The sequence below is a fragment of the Melospiza georgiana genome, chromosome 2 (genome assembly GCF_028018845.1).
Source record: "Melospiza georgiana isolate bMelGeo1 chromosome 2, bMelGeo1.pri, whole genome shotgun sequence".
Lineage (NCBI taxonomy): Eukaryota > Metazoa > Chordata > Aves > Passeriformes > Passerellidae > Melospiza > Melospiza georgiana.
This window is the reverse complement of record NC_080431.1, coordinates 76993112-77013003: the sequence shown is the minus strand read 5'-3', so window position 1 is coordinate 77013003 and position 19892 is coordinate 76993112. Positions and strand designations below refer to the sequence as shown.

Genomic DNA, 19892 nt, shown 5'->3' with positions numbered 1-19892 from the left:
ATACCTAGAAAATATAAGTTCCATGCTAACCTACAGAGTGAAGGCCCTGGGAGACACTGTAAAGTGTGCTAAAAGTATGGCTGAATTAATGTCTTACTTATTAATTATTATGTATTTTTGTAAGTAGAAATGGACCACTTGAAGAATGCAGGATGTCATACTCTATAGGTCATTGTTTTTCCAATGTTTTCATATGGAAAATCCGGCTGGAAATTCCTACTGCTCACTCTGTTGACTTTATCTGAGCATATTTTATATTGCAGTCAATGAAATAAAGCAAGACTGTGCTTAAAAAATCATGTGTCAAAGCTTCACTGTTCACATGCTCTCAGCATGACTGGGAAAAAAACATCTCTGACAATTTTCAACTGCTCTGTGGTGGTCTGGCATGAAAGCCACTTTGTGCACCTTAGTGGGACAGAAGAGGAGGACCGGACCGTAAGGACCAGCAATTAGCTGAGATGAAGGAGTGCAGCTGTACTGATGTCAAAGGAGAAAACCCATGTGCCTCAAATGCACCATCTCTGAGCGGTAAGACCATTCTTACCTTCTCCAAGTAGGTGTAGCTCCATGATTTACCATCAGCAAAGATTCTGGATGTAATTCTGCCAGACTGATCGTACTCCATCCTTTCTGACATTGTGCCCCTCTGAATCCCTGCAATGTGTCCTCCTGGGGAATAGGTGACATTGACCCCATTCAGTCTGCTGCTGGGTGACCAGAGACTGGGCCTCCCTGCCTGGTCGTAGAGGATGCGGAGCGTGAACTTGCGGTGGTCATCATAGATTTTCTCAGTCCTTGTCACACGATCAAAGTCAAGGGACAGCAGGTTTCTGTTGTGAACCTACAGGAAAAAGAGGGAGAATTAGGAAGCTGGAAACAGTGTAAGTTAGAAACACTAGCCTTGTTTCACCAAGTACCTCTTTACACCACACTGCAGAGTATCCAGCTGTTGATTGCTACTGGATAAGACACAATTTTTAAAGCAAAGAGTTATCCTAACATTGCTTTTATTGACTTCAGTGAGGAGAGAGGCAGAAGTATGGTACTTTTGAAACACCACAGTGAAGGAATATTGCTCATATCTCAAATCTAGATTTAGGACTGCTACAGCAGATGTGACCTACAGAACACAGAATGACAACTTATTGCAAGGAATATTTCCAAGATATTCTACTTATCAAACCTTGAAGACTGCGTCTTTTGCTTTCATGCATATCAGAAAACACTTGTAGAAAAGAGATGGATGTTGTGCCACCATAGCAGAAATCAGTGGTTTGCTCTGAGTTTACTGAATATAATGCAGGCATTGGAGGTTAAGCATTTCTCCTGAGATGAAATGTGGAGGCTTTAACCACTGTAGATCTTACAAAGACCAGGAGCTGTCCTGTAAGAGCTGGACCTTTAACTTCACTGTCTTGGGGTTATTCAGAGTGGCATAATTATACTCTGATCTTTGGAAATACAGAGGCACTCGAGATAAGCAAAGGTATTTACTTCAAAGGCAAGAGCAGGAATACATTTCTACTCAGGGATTGCAGTGCACAGCAATACAAAAAGGAGCTGATAATACAACTCATCTTTAGTCATGTGTGCAAGGAGACTTACAAAACCACATCACCACAGGAGCAAGGTACTGGTTTGAAAGCAAGGAGGAAAACCAGTATTCCCAGTAAGAGCTTGCAAGTGAAGACAGCTCTTTCTCCATCCCACCACTTCCAAACCTCTTTCAGCTAGGGAACATCTTTCTTCTGGAGGGGTATAGGTTCTTCTTGGATGAATCTCAGACTCCAAAAAGCTGACTTGGTTTTCAGTTCCCTTTGCAGCTATTCAGCTACAGTCAGTAAACCAGAGTCTGCTGCTTGCTATGAAGTTTTCAGATTTAGTTAAAAACACTGCCCTATCCTGCTCTGGGTAACACTGACACTCCTGACTGAAGTCTTCAAAAACATGCAGATGTGGCACTTGAGGACATGGTTTGGTGGTGAATATGGTGCTGGTCCTTATTTTAGTTTGACATGTAGGACTTTGTACGGTTGGACTTGCAGAGAAAGGATGGGGTTGAATCAACAAAGAGGTTCCTTAGCCCTGAAGAATAGGAGAGGGAAAGGCTGAATCACTGCAGTGCTTTTGTCTTGCATGGGCAGACATCTATGCGGAAGCCTAGAGAATGGGGACATCAGAAAGACAGAATTCAGAAAAAGGTATCATAGGAGCTGGAGAGAGAAGGAATTGTTGCCATGATGTAAGTGTGAGGATGATGCAAGAGGCAAGTGCAACAACAATTTTCAATTTATGGATAACAAGGATAAAAGGTACATATGACTTCAGGGAAGAAACTCTGTAGAAAGGTAGACAATGCTCTAATTAAATATGTGTGATATAGAGTGTAAATGTGCAATGGGAGAGAAGAAATCAGCCACTATAACAGGGAAGCTAGAAAATAATTAAAAAGGTATCAAAACTCTTAAGTACAGATGCACATGAGTAACTAAGAGGAATTTGGTATCTCCTAGGCGCTTGCTGCTATAGAGAGAGAAACACAAGAAGCAATTCCTTGCAAAAAGCAGGAAGTAATAGCATCTCTGCCTCTCATATATTCACAGAGCAGCTCCATCCTGGCAGCTGCAGCTTCTTTTGCTCCAGGTCTTTGCCAAGAAAGCTGGGAAGAGCTCTTCTAGGGCTGGAACAGTCATCCAGGCTGAATAAGGTCTTCCTGAGATGTATGTCAGCAGCAGTGCCACTCACTGGGCTGGAAGGGCCAAACAGCAGGTCCCTCGATAGCTCCTTAAGCTCAGTCCAAATGTCCTCTGACTGGTGCCATAAATTGTTCCACCCTCCCTATGCTCTGGTAAGCAATGTCTGTGTGACTAGTTGGAACCAATCTTGCTTTTCCTGTATTTTATTTTTTAATGATTTGTTTTCTTCCGCTCTCTTGATGTACTGTTTCTTTCATCTGTGAAGTGCTGCAATGCAAACAGTAACCCCTCAAGGTGATAAGCAAAGTGAACTCTACCCTGCCAGTAGCCTCTGAAGAGGGTCTAAATCTTTTTCATACTTGTTCAAGGGCATGCCTTGTATAGAAGTGAATTTTCTGCAGAAGAACTGACAGGGCTGCAGGCTGCAGTCCAATAACTGTGTTTTATGGTGAGCAGCTAAATAAGGTGCCATCCTCCATCCCAGACCTTATTCTGGAATGGAGTCTGAAAACCTCCTGCAAAAAGGTTTTGCCCCTCAGAGTGTTTGACAAGGCTTGTGATCAGCACAGGATCAAGACAGGGTAAATTTAAATCCACAGTTCACAGTGGATTTGACATCCCTTTAAAATGTGTGAGGCTAAATTTAACCCCTAACTCACGTTCCACAGTACTTTATTCAATCCCTTAGCTTCCTCTGCAGAAAAAAGAGCATAAAGACACCACCATCTCTGATTTCTCCAATGCTTTCTTTGGCACTCTTTTAGCTTAACTGATAATTAAACAATGTTCATTGACCTCCCTGGGAACACTAGAGTACAAAAAGGGAGAGGATTTTCATGAAAACAGCCTGGCAACCTTCAGCAGAGGAGGGCACAAATGCTCTTGCAGTGAGGACTCCAGGTGCCAACAACATCCATGTGATGAATGGCTGCCTACAAAGGAACTTCCCCAGCAAACTGCTAAACCTGTTGGAGTAGCCATAGCCAGACCTCAATGTCCTGCAGAAATTGTGGAGATCATCCTGGAACACCTTTATTAGTCAGCATAACAGGAATGGTTAGCACCATATCCCCTTCTGGTCATGTTAGCTATGGGGATTTCTGGGATACTAGGTCTTGATGCCACCACTAACCTGCTGCCAAGGTCTTGGGGAAAAAAAGTGAATTATGACAGGAGTTACCATACCAGGTTAAATAAATAAAAGAACTGAGCCAGCAGCTCTGTCTCTTTTTGTTGTCCCATTTGCTCTACTGCCAGAGATTATTTTACATCCTTCTTTATTGAAAACTCAAGTTTGTTGAATAAAGAACAAAAAAAAAAAAAAAAAAAAAAAAGGAAGAGTCCTGTTCCTTGAAGCAGGATTTACTTAATTCTCTCTCTGCAAATGAAGTCTGTTGCTGCTGTTGGCCAGGGACAGGTGGAATTCATAGCCAGCCAATCTGCAGAGAGATGTCTCACCACCGGGTGGGTGGATAGAGAATCACAACTTTTCATGGGGTGTGTGGGTGTGGGACAGAAAAAGTGAAAGGGGCTGCTTTAACATATTTGTGATGCTTTACAGCTGCCTGGCCAAGTACAGAGCCACGTCAGCACTGATGGAACAAGGAAAAAGCTATCAGGGTTGTCCCCTTTCCCTTCATCTGTGCAGAAGTCTCTGCTGTGTGCCTTATCCATGCAATAAGGAACTGTGTTTCGGGTTATTTCCTAGGGAGGCAGGTCTGGAAGTGGCCTCATCTTGCTGGGTGCTGGCTGAGCTCATGGCAACAGGCTGCCAGTCCACAAGCACACCATAGGAGGAAAAGGCACAACCCATAAAAAATGGATCCTTGTGATGACAGCAGAAAGGATCACTCTTTTACACTGTCCAGATCCTCACTTCATGAAATGATGCTGGAGCCTCCTTGGGATGTTCTTTCCCCATGAAGCACTACGCATTGCTGCTGTCTCGTGCGAGCAGTGGGGTGAGGGGAGAACAGAAGTAGTAACTTAGTCACACATAGCAGAAAAGGGTAACATTTCCCAAAATCAACATCCCAAAAACATGTTGAATTTAACTTTCCTAAGTTTCTCTCCTGCCAGAGAAAGCAGCAATTATTGGTGTAAGGGAAGTGGGGAACATCACCCAGAGAATATGTTAAATGTTGTGCAATCCCCAGGGAGGCAATTAGCACCTTGCAGGTTGTTGTATAAGGGGTGCAGATGCTGCCATGCATGCACAGACACAGAGCTTAAAACATCTAGTACACCCTCAACAACTTTGAACCCCCGAACACAGCCATAACTGAGTCCTTTGACCATGTAAGACGCACTTCTGATTCACCAGAAGGGTCCTGATAGGCTCAAAATGTGAATAAATGTTGGCAGATTTATAGGGATACCAGCAACTAGCCTGAAAATTAATTTTGCACATGTTTTTCCAACTGTAGTACAATATAAAACACAGATACATTCTGTGTTTGAATCTACTACAAAAAATTTTGGGACAAAAAACCTGATATGGGCAGCTAAGCTGTGGTTAAATGAGTGGAAACTGTTTTGAATACCAAATAGCTGTGACCCAGCTGCAGATTTCAGAAGGCCCTCTCTTCTCAGAAAAAGACCTTTCCGAAAATTTCATCAGTTATTAAAATGAAACAAAATATAAAATAGAATAGAATAGAATAGAATAGAATAGAATAGAATAGAATAGAATAAAATGGAATGAAATAAAATAAAATAAAATAAAATAAAATAAAATAAAATAAAATAAAATAAAATAAAATAAAATAAAATAAAATAAACCCCTCAGGACAAACCCAACCCAAAAAAGCGTGGTGACAACTGATCTGCAGATACACAGCAGTTCACACTGAAAGAGCAGCTTCAGCTTTCATTACTGTTTGCATATTTTTTTCTGGTAACAAAATATGAGGCTATCAATGCACAGGGAAAAGAACAGAGGCTGGGGTGGAGAGATTGAAGAGAAAGACTTGACAAGTGTGAGCGAGGAGAGACAGGAAAAATCACACCAAAGTGGCAGAGGTCATGCAGCAGGGAATAGGGAGAGGTGAAGAGCAAGGACTGGGAAACACATATCCTGAAACCAGAGCATTGATATTTACTGCCAAGTTTAAGTGTGAATAAATAGCTGCAGTCCTTTTGCTGGGGTGGCATTACACAGCACTAAGCATTTTTCTCAGAGGGTCTGAATTTGCCAGGTGCTGAGCAGCTTCCCAGGAACCGTTCATCAGCCTGTGACTCTGAGACTACCAAGGTACAGGGTGAGTGCACAGGACTTGCTATTACAAGTTCCCAGCTTTGCCAGCAGTTAGCAGATGAATTACAGCTTATTGTGCAAGATCTTTAAACAGCCCTGACAAGTATGAGGTGCGTTGTGCGGAACAATGTTTTCAAAACACATCAGTCTCAAGCACAGAAAGGTCTAGGCACTCCTGGAGGGAGAGTACTGTCAGGCTGTAGCTTCTTGTAACACTTCAGGAAACAATAGCAATTGTGGTGCAATGCCTTGTGAGCCCAGTTCTTCAACAGGTTCAACAGACTACCAATTTCAGGAATCCAGAGTTTTTTCTGAGGTTTCCCAGTGAACAGTATTCACAGAATCACTGAATGGCTTGGATAGGAATGGGCCTTAAAGATCTAATTCCAACCTTCCTGCCATGGGCACAGACACCTTCCATTAGACCAGGTTGCTCAGAGCCGCATCCAACCTGGCCTTGAACACTTTCAGGGATGGGGCAGCCACATCATCCTTGGGTGGTCTGTGCCCGTGTCTCATCACCCTCACAGAAAAGAATTTCTTCCTAATATCTAATCCAAACCATCTTTTTTTTCAGTTTGAATTCATTCCCACTTGCCCAATAACGCTATGTCCTTGCCCTAAGCTCCTCTTCAGCTCTCTTGGAGCCCATTTAGGTAATGGAAGGTGCTCTAAGGTCTCCCTGGAGCCCTCTCTTCTTCAGACTAAACAACCTCAGCTCTCTCAGCCTGTCCTGATATGCTTAGAAGGCTTTCAGTGCTCTGCTCTATGACTACCAGCAGCACAGGTAGAAAACACCTGCACTAACTGGTCTGGTATTTTCTAGTTACAACTGTCCCTGGTTTGCTTGAACAGCCTGAGATGATGGATCTGTGTGTCTGATGGGAGGTCACACATTCCCAGGGATGCAGAGGACAGGTTGGGAGATCAGCAGCATCACCTTTGATGGCTAAGGGAACATCAGCACATAAGGAGGCATAATGATATACTACAGTCATAAAGGTTATGTCACTGAGGGTAAACAGACAATTCTCTGTCCTGCAGCTCCATCCCTCTTGCAGACAATACAAATCATACCTATCCCCTTCTGCCACGAGACTGGGGACCGATGAGATGGGAAATGGAGGCCAAAAGTGCTCGTGGTTCTCACTTACCCTCAGCCGACGTCCAAAGACGGTGACCTGCCCTCTCGCTTGCTCCTTCCTCTGCCTCCACTCCACGAGGTTGAGGCCGTTGTCAATGGGCAGGGTGACATTCCTCTTACCCACCGTGGGGTTGACCGTGCCAGCCAGCAGATGTGGCTCGGTCTGCAGGGCCACCTCCATGCCATTGGCGAGCATCAGTCTGAGGGAGCCATCAGCACCGATGTAGTAGCTGTTTCGGACTTGGTCTGAAGACAGAAAAGAGTTCTTAGCTGAACTTTGGTGATACAGCTCCAGCTCTTTGTTTGCTCCCTTGCCTAGGCTGCACGAGCATTTTGGATGGTTGTAACCAAACACACTCTGTTACTCACCTGTCCCACTCAACGGGAGCAAAACATCATTTTCATCAGGGAAAGTAAACATGTTCAATTGCTTTTTCATTCTGATGAGGTTCGGCACCTCATATTCTTGCAGAAAGCCTTGCACAGGTTAAAAAAGTGAAAAACCATGTAATCCTTACCAAAGGATGCAGGTTCAAACCTCTTCCTCTAGGCTAAAACACTATGTGGTGAGATATTTGTTTTAAATCAGTCTGACTGAAAACTTTCCACGCTTTTATATCCTAAAATCCTAATTTCACAACAGTATATGAGAAAGTGGGGCCACCTACTTTCCTCAGCTCATTCACTGTCTCACAAGTGACAGGAAATTGCACAGCAAGTTAATGCTAACCAGTTCCCCAAACAACAGCCAAATCCTTTCCCTTGAGAAAGCTTTCAGGAGGCAACTGAAGTCCTCATGTTTGGAGAGAAAGCAGAAACATTAAGCTCCCACACGTCTCTATACATCTGGCCTCCACTAGCTCATCAAAGATCAGATTTTGAGGCCAGTATTAGGGAATTCAGGAGTAGAAGAGAAGAGCAATCTCTCTTCTACATCCTTCAGGAATCAGGCAGGCTGAAAGCTCATCCTTTGAATCTCCAGCTGGCATTTATCTCTGCAGAGAGTGGCTCATGAAGTGTAAGAAAGCATGAGACTTAGTGCAGAATGGCTTTAAAACATATTATACAAACACTGCCTTATCTGAAGCTCTTCAAAAGCTGGAAAATATAACCATTTCTGTCTCCCAGGCTGCCATAAACTCTTAATTGTGAATAAAAACACCCATTGAAAATTTCCATTAAGGGTTTTTCCTTTCTGAGGCAAGCTGGGTTTTGTTCACTAGTTGCTCTGCCATAGCTCAGCAGGAAACAAGATCACACTGAAATTACCATTTCTTGTCCTCAAGAAATAGATCAGCAAAGAGAACAGTTTGGTATAGTTAGGGAAGAAAACATGACACCAACTGGTCCTTTTTTATGTGGGTTTCATACTGTTCCTGTGGTAGCCAGCTGGAGTTCTGCCACAGAGACCTCAGCAGAACCACTGCTCAAGTTTACACAGCAGTGATAACGAAACCACTGGGGTACAGGATTTTGCCCAAAAAACATACAGCAGTGATCCATAATGCAGATCCAAGTATTTTAGCTCTACCACTGAGTATGTAAGTTGATGGTCTTTGACACAGACTCCAGCCAGATCAAAGCCCCTACATGCTTGAGTCTGCAAATGGAAAGAAGGGCCAGCAAGTTGGCTGCCACACCTCTTAGATGCGTGGTTTGATGCTAAAGTACAAGGAGATGGGCTTTATATCAAATCAATGAAAGATCCCTGAACAGTGAATATATTCCTCTCTCTTTTTTCCTTCACCAGCAAGCAGAGGAAGGCTTGAAGGTTTACCTGAAATTAATCAGACACATGATGTTCTCTTTGTGTTACATAAGCACCACAGAAGGGTTATTGTAACCAGTGCTCTGGTACAGTGTGGGGAATGTAAATCCTCTACTTTCAAAATTTTCCCAAGAGAAGACTCTTCCCTGGCTCTGGAAGGCATTTCTCAAGGGCTACATGAAATCCATAGGCCGCTGAATGCTGTATTTTAGACTGCTCTGGCTCTAGGGCACTACTGCCCTACTTTGGCGTTGAACAAATGCTCATTTTGTCACTAGTCCAGAAGATAAAATCCCACTGGAGTGTTGATGTGCCTGTTGTAGAAGCTCCTAATATCCTACAGGAATTGCAATCTTCTGAAAATGCCTTCTCAGATCTCACCTGTTCACAGTGTGATCCAGATTTCCTGAAAGGTTCACCAAGAAGTTGGTTCACCAATCTACCTCTTCTGCAACATTATTCAAATCTTTAAGTGAGTTTCTTCAGATGCAAACAGTTTCATAATTCTATACTTCTGAAGATAGTTAAGCTGTTTGTAATTCTGCATGTCATAATGGCCGGATTGTCCCTGTGCCAGAGGGCAGGACAATGACAGAATTGACTGTGGCATCATTATGTAACTGTGCCTTCAGTGCTGAGCGTATAAATCACACCACAGTCAATTTTATCACTAAAGGGCCCCCAACAGTGGGCTCCATTGCTTAATTAGGCTCTTGAGGTGAAGCCAACCTCATGTCTGTGCTGTTGCCACTCATCTTAATGTGAGTGAGATGGGGTGGGGTAGGTTGCATCTGTCTAGCAGTAAAGAATAAGAAAGTCATTGTATTTCCCTACAGGAATATGGGAACAGTTTGAGGGGGCTAGAACCCTCTCAGCTGTTCTCTCCAGAAGGGTAAAAGCAGTGTTTCAGGCTTTCGCGTTTTTAGTTTTCAGGCTTTTCATAGCAGGTACCTTCTTGTAGGAAAGGCTGATGTTGTTACAGGGAGGGGGAAAGAAATCGTATCCCAGAGATGTGGGAATAAATGTCATTCTGGAACATGCTTGCCCCACTTGGAGCAGTTTGTTCCTCACAAGGAGGGAAAATGTTTCACACCCCACTGTAATCAGTCACAGCCAGAGTGAATGAGATCTGGGGAGTAAAGAAAGCAGAGTCTGAAAGTTCCCTCCCTTTCCCCAAGCCCCAGAAAATAGGTGTGATAGCTCATCCTGATCCCAAAGAGGCTTCAGCTTTCAGACCCTGGAGATCCAGGCTGGCACTGTGCAGTACAGGCTCTGCCAGTACCAGCATGTCAGCACAGTGGTCCCCTGCTATTTATTCCTCTTTTATTTCCCACTTCATTCCCTTTTCCTCCACTGAATCAGTCCTCTGCTTCCCACCTTCCTACCACAGGCACAACCGTGCTCATTTCCCACAGCCATAAACTGGTCCCACCAGTCCTACCCCACCTGCCCACTTCTCCTTTGTACCTCTCCACGCTACCTCTCAGTTCAAATACAGACCTTTTGGGCACAGAGATGGTCATTTTTCTGGATGCCTCCTTGTGAATGTTTGAAACACCAGTGAACAAAGAATCAGATCTCCAGCAACCAGCTGGAAGCCTGTTCCAGAAGGATAGCAACTGTTGAGTTAGAAGCCATTAAGAGACTGAAGCAAAGGGGTTGGCTGGAAGTGTGGCTTGATTTATGCAACCCTTTTAGTTACTACAATAATGGTAATGATGATGGAGGACTGTGCTGCATGAGCCTGCATGGCAAGGGGACTGACTGAGAATGGAGCACAAAAACAGCTGCAGAGCACCCACGGTGCTAGGGAATGAGGCTAAGTAGGTGTGAGAGTGTGTCTGTACCAGCATGTGGGGAGCTCTGGTGCACTGAGAATGCAGGTGATTTTTGGCACTGGGATTATCAAGGCGACGCCTGTTTCCTGATCCATTGTGTGCAGTCTGGAAGGGAATGGGGGCCCAACCCACCTTGGAGCAGGGTGTAGAAGGCCCCTGATGCTGACAAATTGGTTGTAATTGTAACATCATCCTTGCTGGAGGTTTCCACCTGGACGTGCACAGAGCTGTCGGTGTCGCTGCGGAAGCTGCTCACTTGCCCAGTAGGGAAGGTCACGTTGGTCAGGCGGCCAAAGCTGTCGTATCTGAAAGAGAGAATGTAATGAAGTCAACAGCATCAACAGAGGACGAATTATCCTATAAAGTAGAGATCAATTCTTCAACTCATCATCCAGATTTTTCAGAGAGAAAAATGCACTGTCACTCTTTCAGACAGTCTTGATTTTTTTTGTCCTCATGAGAAGAAAATCACAGCTTTTAGCTGAAGAAATTGAAGTAAAGAATAGAAAAATACTAAATACATATTAGCTTGTACTTACACAATATTTTTACAACACTCCTCACACCTGCACTATGCGTCTTGTTTAAAAGAGTAACTTTATTTCCCATCTCAAAAGCAGTGGCCTGTGCATCCTGTCTAACAGAACGAGGAATTTCTGAAGCTCACCAACTGATTTGTCTGATTGTGTCCTGAGCTCAGTAATTTATTTTAATTTTTTTTTCTCTATCTAATTTTAAAAAGCTGTATATTAAGGTAGCAGCAAGGACCAGATTGGCCACATCAGATAGAGAATTTCCTTTGTGAATGTGGTGTAGAGTCCTGAGCATAGATGAACCCCCGTGTCTACCTTTTACTGTTCCTAGGACCATATGGAAGTACTGATTTAAAAGTGTAAAAAAGCAGACCAGTTTTCACCCCTACTGTGTCCTTGGCCTTTCCAATGAAGAATCAACATAAGCACCATCTGGGAAGGTTTCTGTGATGTGGACACCTGTGTGCCAGGGCCCAGGTAAAATAAGCTTCATACACGGAGGCCCCACAGCAGTTAACAGGCTGGAGGAGTTATTTTTTGGTAAAAAGAAAAACAGACACATGTGTCTAGAGCCCTCCTGAGTTAAGGGAGCAAACACCTCATTATGCCTCCCATCTGTGGCACTACAAAAAGTTTCACAGACCCAAAAGGCTGGCAAGGGACCTTTGCAATGAGGTTATTGTAGCTGAAATGGAGAGCAATAGGGAGCTCTACTGGCCAATCTGTGGAGGGCTGTTGAACCTTCTGATGAGAGGGACCTTCAGGGAAGGGGTATTTAAATAGTTAGGGAGAAACAGAAAAATTCCAGCAATTCAATTAGGGATAAATGTTTGGTTTTTTTCAAGTCCTGCCCACAACTCTTTTAAGAATGATTTATATGAAACTAAGTAGATTGTATTATGAAAATTTATCACTTGGGGAAGCAAAGTAAATGGTGGGCACCCTAACAATGGGTGTTCTGAAGAGGATTATAATAAATTGCTTATTGTGTCTACTGAGGATGTGACAGAAAGTAAATGGAAACAATGAAAATTCAGATTAGAAGCTGCAGAACATTTTCAAGGCCCATGGTTGCTCCAAGCAGAGGAATAGATGGAGCACTGCAAACCCCACTGTCCAACTCTTTTAAGAATAAGTTAGAGAAATGTCTTAGAGGGGATCTGGATACAGATGATCAGACCTTGGAGGGAGCAGATGGTTGAGGAGCTCTTGATGCTTTTTTTGGGACTACTCTGAACTAGGGAATAAGAAAATACACCCCATCTAATAACAAAACCCAGAAAACAAACAAAAAAAAATCCAAATAGAAGAGAGGAGTGGAGTCAAGGGGAGGTGTGGGGGGAAGGCAGGGCAGGGTAGGGTAGGGTAGGGTAGGGCAAGGCAGGGCAAGGCAATGACAAGGTGCTCTTGACCTGTAGTTGATGAGAGACCCATCAGCAGTCACTGGACTGGCTCTGCACTATACAGAAAAAAATTTGTCTCCTCTTCCACTCTCATTTTGCCAGATTCAAACACAGTGCTGGTTCGAATCACACTTCACTTTTGAAATATGGTGGCAGTGATTTAATGTGAGGAAGGGCTGGTTGAAAAGATTTTTGCCCAAGTTGGGTTATAGTGACTAAGTGGGTGACCTCATTGCAAATCTCTGCATCCCTCAGGTTTGGAGAGATCATCACATGAGGCTTTTCTTGCCCACTGAGCAAAAGGGGAGGCAGAAGGATAGAAGAAAGTATTTGCCCTCCACAGTCAGCCTCTGAGTCATGGATTATCCAAGCCTTGCCCTTCCTCTCAGATGTCCTGGCAATCAATCAGCCATTTGTAAAATGGAAAAGAAAGAAGAAAAAAAAAAAAAAACCCCAAACAAGAAAAGGTTGAAAACAGGACTGCATTGCAGGAGTTTGGCAGAGATCAGTTAACGCTTTTCCAAGCAGCTAACAGCACACAGCCTGGATCTGAGCTGCATCTCCATGCAAGAGCCAGAACTACAGTGCTCCCAGTACCAAACTATTTACTCCAGATTTGTGGCTGCCCTGTTTGCACTGAGACAAATGTGTTTTGCTTGTACTGTCTCCAGTCACCTGCACATCTCTTCCTAAAGCAGCATGTGAATCTTAAACAGAAAACATCACAGGCAGTCTCTTTACCCCATCTGCTGATACAAGACACAAGGGATATGACTTAGTCTTTCCTCTGAGCAGAGAAAACATTGTTATCACTGAAGGTGTGTTGTGTAACATCCCACATTCCTTCTACCACAACATCAATAGTCCTAGATATACAAATCAGTCTGAAATGTAAGGGTAGAATCAAGTTTGAAAACGTTCTGAAATTTCAGTAAGATGAATCTGAATTGGGCATCTCTGACTTGGTGGATTAGTAGGTGTGAGGGATTTATTTCTATTGCCTCATTTAGATTTTAAAAATAAGCTGCTCCTAAAAGTAAGCCTGATTCACCTCCTGAAAATAGTGTCACAAATCTAGATGTGTTGCACTGAAGTCCAATGGGTGTAACAGGTGTATAAAAGGAAGCAGGTCTGCAGGTTAGGGAAATAAGGAGTGCAAAAGCCAGGATGCAGGCAGAGAGCTTGTTCAAGTGGTAAGAGCTGAGTCAATGTCCTGTGAGTCACAGCTTTTTATCTTAATTGAATGGCACTCAAAAAATGCTGAGAGTGAGCACAAAACCTTTACTCCATGCAAGTCCTACTTATGTGCTCCCAAGAAAGCCTCAAAACCCTGTGGATACTCAGTTTAACAGCCCCCAGCAGCAGCAGACAGCCAACTCTTTATATTCAACAAATCAAAGAAATACAAATTGATTTGGGGTGAAAGGGACCTTACAGATCACCTTGTTTCACCCGCCTCACCATGGGCCAGGACACCTTACACAAGATCACACTGCTCTGAGCCCCATCCAGCCTGGCCTTGAACACATCCAGAGCTGGGGCAGCCAGATCTCCTCTGGGCAACCTGTGCCAGTGCCTCACCACACTCACAGTTAAGAATTTCTTCCTATCATCTACCCTAAAACCCACCCTCATTCAGTTTAAAGCCATTCCCCCTAGTCTTAATGCAGGATGCTCTTATTAAAAGGCAAGCAGTGCCTTTTTATATAATATTATGCAGTGTAAAAGAAATATTATTTTACATAGTATTTCTGTAGTGCCTTTTTAGCAATATTTTTATAATATTCCTGGACCTCAAGCTTCTAGCACCCTCACAAATTTGCCCACCTCTGCTGGGCAAATAAATCATATTTGCAAATATGCAACTGGAGAAACCTGCCAGTAACCTTTCCTTGTGCAAATTAGGCTAAAATAGCAAGAAAAAAAAGAATGAAAAAGCGTGATGGTACTTAGACCTCTGTGCACACATTCTTCTTGTGAAGTCAAAATGACTAAGTACAATGCACTTAATTTACATGGATACATTTTTACAGCTGTACAAAACTCACAGTACTTCACCAAAAGCAAGGACTCCTATTTGGGACTTTGGATCCTGAGAAGCAAGGCTACTTTTGGACCAGAACAGTCTGGAATGATCTGCTGGTACTGGTTTAAGATGTCTGCAGAAGTACATTAGACTTTTGGCATATCCTTAGTCACCCCATTAACCTTCTTCAGAAGGAACTAGGACCATCTGTGTTTTCTGCATGTGCAGGAGCTGCTGCACCTCTTTGCCCAACAGACGGACAGGAATCTGCCAAGGACGGGCTTTGGGGGGGACAGCTTACTGATCTGCAGCTGCAAGAAGATCCTGCCTTACAAAGGAAGAAAAATGAGAAGATAGAACAATGAGACCATTCCAATTTTTATTATTATTTTTAACGGGTGACAGATGAAGTGTAAAATGCTCACGTCCAGACTAAGGCTCCTTTTAGCACTGTGGTGGCAACGTAAACGGAGGTGTGGGAAGCCCATTAGCATGAACACACACAGCATTTTCTTCTTGGCAAGCAGTTCTTCTTCTCTTTTCTGTTTTTACTCAGAACTGGAGCATTTTCCCCCTTTTCCCTGATTTAGCTCACAAACACATACCTGTCACATACCCACAGTCTCCCAGGAATGTGCAGACTTGCACATCCCAGAGATAATATGCTTGACAAGTTAAATGTGCTGATTCCTTCCACCTCTGCTTTCAGCCCTATAAAGGCCCTTACAGGGCACACCTCAGCTTGGAGAGGAAAAAGCCAAGCAACTGGCTCTTATGTAGCTGCAGGTGTGCCCTGGTATTTGCAGTAACATAAATCTCTCCTAGTCACCTCATTTTGCAGCTAAGCTGCCTAGCCTGTTTCCACAGCATCAGGATTTAGGGTTGGGCCAGTTTTCATCACAGCCTAAGACTTCTGTGTTCTCCAAATGCTCTGAAAGCCCCAGAATTAAGGAAATACTGAAGCATGGGAGTGCACACAGCAGCCACTTGGAGCAATGAATCCATCACCTGCTAACACAGCTGCTGCCTCCCATTCAAACCTGCTGCAAAGCCGCAGCACTTACAATTACAGTGGCAATTATTAGGCCAGCAAAGGAATCCGTTACCATCCATTCCCAATTGGAAACGTACTTAGCTAAGGTTCAATGCACAGAATTAAAATGGTATTTGGTGCTTATGAGGTCTAATTGTTGGCTTGTAAACATTCAGAGCTTTCATTTATCACATTACCATTGTGTAGAGACCTGGACCTTGGGAATTAAAGAGCATCCTTAGTACCATCTATTCAGAAATCAATTTCTTGCCTGAGTTTCTGCATTTCCTCATTTTAGCCTCTTCACATTTCATCAGCCTTTTAAAACACAAGTCAAATAGATCAGAAAAAAACTCACTATAATAATACTGCATTTAGTGCCAAAGTGTCTAAATGGACCTTGCAAACTATATTTTGCATGTGATTATACCAACGTGCACCCAGTGCCTCTTAACAAGCTCGCCTCATCCCAATTTTTCAAACAACATTAAACACAACATTAAAAACAAATCTATAGCAGACAAACTGATAATACTCAAAAATGCATGAAGGCAAGTCCTCTCCCTAGTGACCAAAGACCAGGTTGTGGTCACAGTCTACTGAATTTTCTGACTGCCCAAGAAAGAAGAGGAAGATCTCGTTCTAGCTTTATGATATTCATAATTCCCTTGATTCTCAACTAAACTTTGCTATCAGGCATGAACTTCAGGGCAGGGCAGTGGCTCAAAATGTGACCTCATGACTTACAGAGGGTACTGGAGAACTGCTATTTTATCATGGCACCTAGTGGAGCTTCACTGCATGTTTGTCAGAGGAACAATATCGAGAATCTCATCATTTTATCATGTAGAAATTGTGGAACAAGTGGAACCAAGAAATCTTGCTAAAAGAGGAGGGAGGAAAAAAAAGCCAAAGGTGTTTCTCATACTCCAGTCTGCTGCAGGAGTAGAACAAAACCCTCACTTGAACTACACTAAATCAAATCTTGTAGAACTCTGTGTATGATCTGATAAATCACAGTCACACCAACCAGGGCACTGCCTTTGGCACTAAAAGCTGCTGGTGCTGGGTGGGACCTCTGCTGAGCCCTGGGGGTCACTGGGAAGCCATTCAAGGTCCTCCTGCATACTCAGTCCAGCTGGCTCCTACCTTCCATCCATTACAGTGTGTGAGGTTTGGCAGAGTTAGGTTCTCTGTAAAACAGCCTCCAGTGTTATGGGGTCAAAACTCCCTTACCATTCATATGAAGACCTGGCTCCATGAGATCCTTTGCCCTCCAGACAACTGTGAGTGACTTCTTGGGTAGTCCGTGAAAAGGTTTTGAATTTCTGGGCTTGGCTGGAGCAATGTGTAAGTGTTTGAGTCTGTACGGGAGGAGGCGACCTTCAAAACTAATTGGACACACACAGGACCTAAGTAAAAGAGCCTCATCTGGGCTAAATAATGCATAGAAGGTTTGACTTTGGCTGAGAGGGAAATTGAGTTAATGTACAGTGATAACATCTCAGTGAACTAATCAAGATAATTGCTGTATTCTTGATTTAAACAAATCCATTAATAAGAATTTCCGGATTCTGAAGCAGACAAACAGCAACTGCTAAGAAACTTTGTAAAGGCTGGTAGCAATTTTTTCAGGTCAAGTTAAAAAGCAGCAACAACAAAGCAGCAAGTACTCATACAGCATCCTTTGTCTTTTACTGGAAGAGTGGAACAAGAAGTCATTTCCCTGGCTGAGTTTCCAGATCAACTTCCTTTGCTGCTGATTATCACTGTTACTGTCACCAGTTCAATGGGAAGAAAAGTCTTTAATCCAGTTACTGGACAAGCTGAGCTGCACTGCATTAACTGACAGCTAATGTCAAGCCCACTGCAGGGGCAGGAAAGGTCTACATAATGCTAAAATCCTCAAAGTAGTCATAGACAGGTCTTTGGAGACAGGCTAATTATTGTGGGGAGCTAAGTTTCACTCAAACAAAAAGGGAAACTGCACACCATTATACATTGAGTCTTACTCAGAGCTAAACCTGATAAAACAGGATTGTTAGAGCAGGCTTGGGTGTAGGATGTGTGAAAGGAAGAGCTGTAAGGGCTGCGAGTGAGACTGCCATTCTCTGAAGCCAACACCAGTCTCTTTCCCCACAGAAAGGCAGGGACAATGTGCCAGTCCCTGGAGGACCTGGATTCCCTGGTGTGCCCTAAAGACAGACCTCCAGTACTCCATCAGTACATCCTTCCTCCTTCCCTCCTTTGCAGAGTCACGCCAATGTGCCCACATGTCAGAGCTCTTTGCAGCCTTAAGGTAAAGGCTAAGAAATGGCCTGGTAAGAACAGCACCTGGAGGAGAACCAGAGATGCTGGCTATGTTGGCTGGAACTAGATGTTCTTGAAGGTCCCTTCCACCCCAAGCCATACTGTGATTCCATGATGAACATGTAGTGATGCCACTCTCACAACACCACTGCTCTGTGATGCTGGGTTTCTGATTTATGGTCCTTTGTAGACAGTCAGGTGAAAGGTAAATATTTTGAGGATGTTCTTCATAGTAGAAGAACATGGTGCCACTGGTGCAGTGTAAACTTGCCAGCTGGATTTACTTTACTGTTAACTTTTTAGGCAGCAGTGTCCAGCTTGCCCTGGCACACAAACAATTCTTGTCAGCTGTGAGGAACATGAAACTTTTCCTCAGAGTCAGATTTGATGCCATTATTTCTTTGGCCATGAGCAAAACAGAAATATGAACTTCACCCTTCCCCTCAGTCAGGACTGAAAACTCCTTTAGAGCACCTTCCAGCCACTCATGTTCACAGGAATTCTCTAAACCACTTAAGCCTTCCCAATGTACATTTCTTGCTGTTCTGGCAGAGAAACCAATAACATGAAAGTAGTCAATGTTGATTTTATTTGGTTTACACCATCTTCTTCAGCTTCCTTGATAACAAGGAATTTAGACTTCATCCTGCCATGCCTGCACTCATCTCTGCAGCTTGTGTTTCAGTCATGCAAATTCTCTCTCTGGTGAGATTACATTAGAAGAAAGGCATCAGAGTCCTGATCTAAGATACAAAGAAATGGAGAATATACTGCTTTCATGGTTGGTTACTCTACCAGTTAGGTCATCTCGGCCTTAAAAAAATCACACCTTCTTGTCAACTTGAATTTCTCTAGCTTTGCTTTCCAGTCCCATACCCTTCTCAAGCCTTTCTCTGTTAGACTGAGAGTCCCTCTCTAGGCAAGAGCTTTGGCTGACATGTTGTGATCTGGACACTTCCCAGTCTCATTCATGTTGAGATAAATAGATCAAGTCTTTCTTGTTCTCCCCATGAATGAATTTTTTAAGAGTTTTTCTGCCCAGCCTTCAACTTCCACAGTTCTTCATAAACTGCATTTTTATGACCTGACAATATTAGTCATAGCAATGCTGCACAGAGAAAAAATCACCTTCCTACTAGCCACTACAAGTAGAGTGTGATGAGTAAATGCATTCATTTAGTTTGTCCATCCAAGCAACAAGTTAGACAGATTTGCCATGGAATCATGTGAGGATCACACTGAAGACTTGATGCCTTGCTACAACTCTGAGAGCTAAGGCTTAGCCCACTTACATGTGTACCCTGGCATCAAGACTGTGCAAGAACATATCTTGTTTAAATGAAACCTACTTTACCAAACAATTGAAATACGTGAATCTTATTTCATATTCTAATTTTATCAGTCTGATTTTATAATCTTTCCCTGGTTACACATACAAAACCTGGACAGAATCAATCCCTCTAAATCACTGATCTGCCTTTCAAGACCCTAGTGGATAGGACAGGACAGGACAGGACAGGACAGGATAGGATAGGATAGGATAGGGTAAGATGGATGAAAAAGAATAGTCTCCAACTCAAGCATGGGAGATTTAGGCTGAGCATATAAAAAAGCTCTCTAAAAGTAACAATAATACAGGTAAATACATTGTTATCACTAACAATATTTATAAAAAACTCAGATGACGGACAGGATCCATTTTACCGAGCTGTAGACATCTGCAACATAAACATCTGTATCCGAACTCATCATTCTCTACTACCTTTGCAGAGATAAACTTCCAGAATACAACTCTTCTCATCTAAAGGAAATACCTAACATAACTCATAAGAAACTCTGAATTGGCCTTTTTCTCTCCACCTGCCTGTAAAGGGTGGCTGAA

At 43.2% G+C, this 19892-nt stretch overlaps 1 protein-coding gene across 5 annotated transcripts in view; it reads right to left on the bottom strand.

Annotated features, from left to right (window-relative positions):
• Nucleotides 1–19892, bottom strand: part of TENM4 (teneurin transmembrane protein 4) — a 594684-nt gene that overhangs the window by 19283 nt on the left and 555509 nt on the right. For all 5 annotated transcript variants that reach the window (XM_058018885.1, XM_058018886.1, XM_058018887.1 and 2 more), the window contains 3 exons: nucleotides 10838–11010; nucleotides 7110–7345; nucleotides 548–844 (listed from right to left, as the gene is read on the bottom strand). In XM_058018885.1, the coding sequence (XP_057874868.1) occupies nucleotides 548–844; nucleotides 7110–7345; nucleotides 10838–11010 (706 nt within the window). The remainder of the gene's footprint in view (nucleotides 1–547; nucleotides 845–7109; nucleotides 7346–10837; nucleotides 11011–19892) is intronic.